Below are 6,339 nucleotides of genomic sequence, written 5' to 3' on the forward strand. Positions count from 1 at the left end.
TGTGTGTGTGTGTGTGTGTGTGTGTGTGTGTGTGTGTGTGTGTGTGTGTTGTAGAAGGGATGGATCTCGTCGTGATTGCTGATGATCTGTGACCCTGTAAAGTGCTTGGCATGGACTTGGGGCCTCAGTGTCCAAGGCTGCTGTCAAGGTGACCCCACCCATGGCCACAGGCAGGGCTGCATTGCGACTTCCAGTGCCCTGCATACTTTGGCCTTTGCAATCCCTCAGCCATAAAAATATTATAAAAATTATATTCAATAACTATTGGTATAAAAACGAACATACTAATATTATATATGAAAGCATTTTCTTCTATTTAGAAGTTCACTTTTTTCTTCTGATTTTCAAAGAAATGAGAACATTTTCATGGGCCCCTAAATTATCATGGGCTCTAGGCACTGCACCTCGTGTGCTCAGTGGCGACAGGCCAGGGGACCTTAAAACATGCATTAAATTTATGTAAAAAAAACCCCAAAGCAGGGGAGAGCATATACACATGTTTATATACACCCAGAGTACTTCAGAAAAGACACAAGAGAAACTAGAAAGGGTATTTGGCTCCAGGAGGGAAAACTGGGTGGCTGGAGACAGGGGTGGGAGGGAGTTTTTACTGTATACTCTTTTGTGCCTTTGGAATTTTGTACCATGTGAATGAATTCCCTATTCATAAAAATAACTAACAATTTAAATGGGTGGAGGCTTATTCTAAAGCAATATGAGACTGTTCAGCGAAGGTGGAAAAATATGGGCTTTGGAGCCAGAAGCGTGGTTTAATCCCAGCTCTGCTGCTTCTGAGCACCTGATCGGAGCAGTGAGGGAGGCTGTGGTGAACCGCAGAGCTTGTCACCGAGGCCCTTGGCTGGCTGCCTCCACGTCTCAGCCTCAGTTTCCTGTTCCCTGAAATGGGGATCATAACACCTCCCTTGAAGGGTGCTCGAGAGGATTAGCCATGAATTATGTAAAGCGGCAGAGCAGGCTCTCCCCAGATGCCCACTTTCTCTCCTCCCCCCTTCCCCCAGCGGAGTGAATGTGGGACGGTGGCAGGGACCTGAATCGCCTCTTTCTCTGGCCAGCACTTGTTTATTCAGGCCACCTTCCGGGCGCTGGCCTGTGGCTGTGGGCCTCCCTCTCTCTCTGTCCCTATACTTGACTGGCTGCTCAGGCAGCTGCCTGGCACGTCAGGGAAACTGAGGCTCCAGCTACTCCAGAGATTACAAGTCCTGTTGCCTGCAGGTGGGTTGAGGCCAAAGCCAGAAAAGCTTGAAATTCAGAGGACACTTAGAGGCTGTCAGGCATCACACCTTGAAAATACACTTATCAAAAATGCTACTCAGAGGGTGGCCCACGCCTATTAGAAAACGTTGGCCAGTTCTGGCCAATTTGGATTCAATCAGTAAACATTTAGTGAGCACCTACCTATTGTGTGCACTCCCCAGGTTTCAGTTTCTCAAAGAAGTTCAGGCTAAAATAACTTTCATATTCACCAGTAACCGACTGCATTTAGCTGTAACTAAAGTCAGCTGAAAGAAGAACTTCCTGAAACCAAGAATGGCTAAGTGCCTAATCAGAAGTAAGGCCAGGCAAAGTGAGCGGAGAACCTTGTCACCAAAGGTGAGCTCTGTCTGAGTTTGGAGTTTGAGGTACCTGACGGGATCCGCAGCTTTTCGGGTGATTGCCGAGGATCCTAGCAGAAGGGCCATGGGGACTGAGGGGCCGTTCTGCTCTTACCCCTGGCTGCGGGGCTCCCTGGAGGCCATGTGCCTTCAGAAGGTAGAGAGATTCCATTCCCATAAGAGCCCTGTGGCTGAGAAAAGCCCCAGAAGCCCCAAGCAGAGGCAAAAATGGAGCTTGGCCACGTGAAGAGTTCCTGGGAGGGAAGTGGAGCTCAGAATAAGCCATGTTGTTCTAGCAAAGAATAGGGAGATAACCTGAGACAGGGGACAAGGGAAGGATTCTAGAGTGACAGGTTCCACCTCCAGTCTGCCCAGCCAGACTTTGGATACTGCTGGCTTCCTGGGGGGTGCAGAGGGGTTAGGGTGCTTAGGCGTTAACTGCTTTACCACCTGAGGTGTGTCACCACAACTAGCCCAGGCAGAGAGAAGTTTCTAAGTGAGCTCTCCATGTCCCCATGGGTCCCCATGCCTCTTGTATATATTCAGGCACTCTCACGGGTAGGAATTCTTCTGTAGGTCTGACTTAATTCATATTTGCTATAACCAAAGCCTGTTACCTTGAGAGGTTAATCCCGGAAACTAGACATAGGAGCAGCTTCCATCTGTGACCATGGCTCTGAGGCATTTGACAGGATTGATCATATACTCTTGCTTAAAACCCAGAATTCTAAGGCTGAAGGCTTTGGAGCCAGGCAATCCTGGATTAAAATACTGGCTGTGCTCTTTCTGGCTGGGTGGCCTCAGACAAGTTACTCAGCCTCTCTGAGCTTTAGTGTCTGGTACACCAACACTTCAAAGATAAAGATTAGTATTATTTTATTATAATTATTTATAAAAAGTGCTTAGCACATAGTAAACACTATAGAGTTGTATGTTAAATAAAATATTAGGGAAGGAAGGATTGGAATAAAAGAAGAATAGGAGTGAGTCATGTTTTATGCTTTTAAAGATCCCCAAGGAAGAATTCCAAAACCTTCCTTGGACACCTCTTGCGGCAAATCACCATCTCGGTGGTAGTGTTCTCTGCTGTCTAGCCTGATTCCCTCCTGCTGCAGCTGAGGCCTAAGTTTGCCCATCTCAATCCTGCCCTCTACCCTGGCCCCTGGGCTCGCTCCCATCACATACCCTTCCCATCCAGCCCCCAAGGGGGAAAGCTCCACTTACTGCTTGGGTCCACGGTCCCGTTCACAGCGCCCATCCCAGGGGCAGGCAGAGAAGTCGGTGCCTGCCACGTGCCACCTGCCCCCGTCCTCTGCCAGGGCTAGCAGGGCCACCCCGGGGCGGGGGCTGTGTTGCCGCAGCTGGCCAGGTGCCCCACCTCGCAACGGGTGGGCTTCAGGGAGAAGCGGGAGGGCCACGTCAAAGCCGGGCCGGAATGTGTCCACTGTGGGACTGGCCTCGGCCACCATCGCCTGTCCCAGCTGGAAGGTCCGGGGGCAAGGGGCTGGGTGGAGACTGAGGACCAGGTGGTTCCTGCCCCCATCCCACTGCGGGGGCACCGGGTCGCACTCTCCAGTGGGGGTGTCCGGGCTGAGGAGGAGGAGGAGGCAGGCCTCAGCAGCGTTGAGCGTGTGGTAGCGGGAGCCCTCCACGGAAGCCAGGATCCTGTGGCGAGTCTCAGAGACGGGTCCAGCCGCTGGGTACACGAATACCTTGAGGCCACCACCTCTGCATTTCGAGGTGTCAAAGCAAGCTCCCCAGTTGCAGCTGCCACCACGGAGGGCTTGAGGAGGTTGAGGGCCATCTTCCAGGAGCTCCCCAGGCTTGGCGAAACTCTGCAGGAGCTCTGCGTCCAGCCAGCGGGGCCAGCCTTGGGGGGCTCCTGCCCGGGGGCTGGTGGGCACTGCCAGGCGGAGAAGGGGGAAGAGTCCCAGCAGGACGAGGAGCCAGGAGGCCAACAGTGCCAGCCAAAGGGACCTCCGTCTCCATGACTGCATGTGGCCACCCACAGCCAGGGCTGCAGGAGGCAGGAGAAGCAGGGGCCTGAGTGTAGGCCTCTGGGACTGGGATCCACCTTCTAGGTCAGCACCCTCATCATACAGATGGGAAGACTGAGGCCCATCGAGGGCAGGCTGCCTGTGTAAGATCAAACAGCAAGTCACAGGCCAGGCACCGGGAGGCCAGGTAGGACCCAGCTCTCTGGCCCTGCCTTCCTGTGGTCAGGACTCTGCTTCCTCGGCCTTTGGACAACCAAGCCAGCCTTTGCCCTCCCAGCAGGGCCCCCTTCCCCTGGCGCTGCTCAGGCTGATGCAACCCCTGTCCAGACTGTAAGGCAGTGTCCTTCTGCCCTCCTGGCTGCACCCCCTGACCTTGGCCTCAATGGAGAGGAGGGCTGTCTGCCAGGCCATGGGGGACCCATGAGGGTTCCCACAGCAGGCGGCTTGGCCGGGGTGCAGGGCTGGGTGGAAGCAGGGCTGGTCTCCCCAATCCTCCCCCTGCCTGAGCAGCCCCAGAGCAGCCTGGCCACACCTGTGCCCACTGGCAGGCACTCCCGGGCTGTGGACCCTGCAGCTGGTGCTTAAATTAGACCCTGCATCCCATGTGGGCTCTCAGAGTCAGCTGAGGTCAAGGCCTGAGTGCAGCCAGTGGCCCCTACCTGGGGGGCTGGGAGGGCTCTGGGTCCTGGTCCTCTCCCACCCTCCCACTGTCTTGGCTTAGGTGGCTCGGCCCCTCCTCCCTCCAACGCTAGTAGCTGGTCCTGCACCCTCTGGCTTGGAGCTATCAGGGTGCAGAGGCCAGGGACCCCATGCCAAGCCCCTGCCCCATGGTCCCCAAGCCCCGCTGATATCTTGCGTCCCCTCTCAGGGCAGCATCTGGCCAGTCTAGACCTCTTTCCTAGCGGCAGCCTGGCTCCTCCCCTGCCAGCCCTGATTCGCTCCTGGCTGGGAGGCAAGGTCTCCACTTAACCCCTTCCAAACCCGTTTTCTGGATTGCTATTAATAATAACCCCCAGGGCCCACACCTCACAGTTGACCTTGAGCTCTCACAACCTCTGTCTCTGAATTCTCACATCAACCTTCCAAGGCCAAAGTTTATCACTGTTGTGTTTTCTATGGATGAGGAAAGTGAAGCTCAGAGAGGGGATGGTATCTTATAAGGTGACCCAGCTAAGGAGTGGCAGGGTGGGGATTTGAACAGGAGCTCCTGACCTGAGTCCTTAGAGCTTCCCACTGGTCACCACAGATGGGGGATTCGCTCCTGGCTGGTAGGCAGGCTCTCCACTTAACCCCTTCCATCAACAGATGAGATAAGTGAGGTGTCAAGGGGCTGGGGGGCTGGTACTGGGCAAGGTGCTCCCAGCTATTCCCAGGATTGGTCCCCCTTCCTTCAGCTACCCCGCCCTCACCCTCCACCAGTCCTATCCAGCTCCAGCTCCAGCTCCAACTTTTTCAGGCCCGTTCGTGGAACCTTACACTCAAGCGCACAGGTCAGCCCTTGCCTGGAGCTCTGTGGGAAGGGTCTGTAGGACCGGATGCTTACTCCAGTTCATATGGGGAGTTCCTTCTGAGGGTGAACTGACTCTCCATTAGTCCACACCCCACTGAGGGTTTCCCCCCGTTCAGTTCTTGGGTCTGTGCTCTACGAGGGAAGTCAGGAATGGGTGATGTCACCCACTGAGGAATCGCTGAAATGATGAGAGAGAGAGAGACTCTGGCTGCCAGAAGCCCCAGTCTGACGAGGGCAGCCACAGGGAGCCCGGCAGACCTGGAGTGGACTCTGCTTCTATCTCTTACTGGCTGGATGATGTTGGGCCTCTGCCCCCTCTTCTCTAGGAAGGCAATAATAATATCTGCCATGAGACAGTAGCCTGGTCAAAGCTAGGTCTACCCTCTGGGTGTCCCTCAACAAGTGGCAGCCTCCTGCTTCCTTGCCTTCTCTGATCTCAGAGAGCCGCTGATCTGATGAGGGAGCCACCATGGGAATGTTATCCCCTCAGTGGGCAGCCAGTCTGGGGTGGGGCACAGTTCATACACCCAAGAAAGTCCTCAAAATGGCCAACAGACGGGGAATCTGACCTCTTTGCACTACAGGGTCAGTCACTAGGTGAGGGGCTGACTTTCCTGTGTGCATCGGGTTCTCTCCCGCGAAGAGGGGCCGTTGCACATGCTGCTCCTGCCTTTCACCTTCCTCTGCTAACTCCTCCTCACCCTACGGGGATCAGCCCAGGGCTCCCTTCCTGTAGGAAGTTTCCCTAACTATCCTCTGGCTGCGTTACAGAGCTCCTCTAAGTTCTCATGCCATTTCTTCAACCTCTGTGCCTGTACTCATTCATTCATTCATCCAGCAAATACTTAATGAGCACTAAATATGGGCCAGGTTTTGTGCCAGGCACTGCGGATGCAATATTGAATAACGATAATAGCTAACATTCATATTATACTTAGTATGTGCCACGCATGGCTCTGAGTGCCAGTGCATTAGCTTATTTAATCCTCTCTTGTGAGGGCTTTGAGGGAGATACTATTATTATCCCCATTTTCCAGATGAGGAAATGGAGGCCCAGGGAGCTTAGGTAACTTGATTCAATTCCCCCCACACCTCAGCCTGGATTTGGACCCAGGCCATCCATTCCTTTAACTTCTGCACCATTCCACCTCCTGAGCTAGAGGCATGGCCCCGTCCTCCCAGGCTCACTGTCCCAGGGAAAGAGAGACCAGTAACCAAG

The 6,339-nt window shown here is 54.3% G+C and overlaps 1 protein-coding gene across 1 annotated transcript in view; it reads right to left on the minus strand.

Moving 5' to 3' along the window:
* Positions 1-3,610, minus strand: part of EXTL1 (exostosin like glycosyltransferase 1) — a 13,336-nt gene extending 9,726 nt beyond the window's left edge. The window contains exon 1 of the mRNA XM_007459130.1: positions 2,838-3,610. Coding sequence (XP_007459192.1) covers positions 2,838-3,610 — 773 coding nt within the window. The remainder of the gene's footprint in view (positions 1-2,837) is intronic.
* Between the last annotated feature and the right edge of the window lie 2,729 nt (positions 3,611-6,339).

This window comes from Lipotes vexillifer, unplaced genomic scaffold (genome assembly GCF_000442215.2).
Source record: "Lipotes vexillifer unplaced genomic scaffold, Lipotes_vexillifer_v1.1 scaffold496, whole genome shotgun sequence".
Lineage (NCBI taxonomy): Eukaryota > Metazoa > Chordata > Mammalia > Artiodactyla > Lipotidae > Lipotes > Lipotes vexillifer.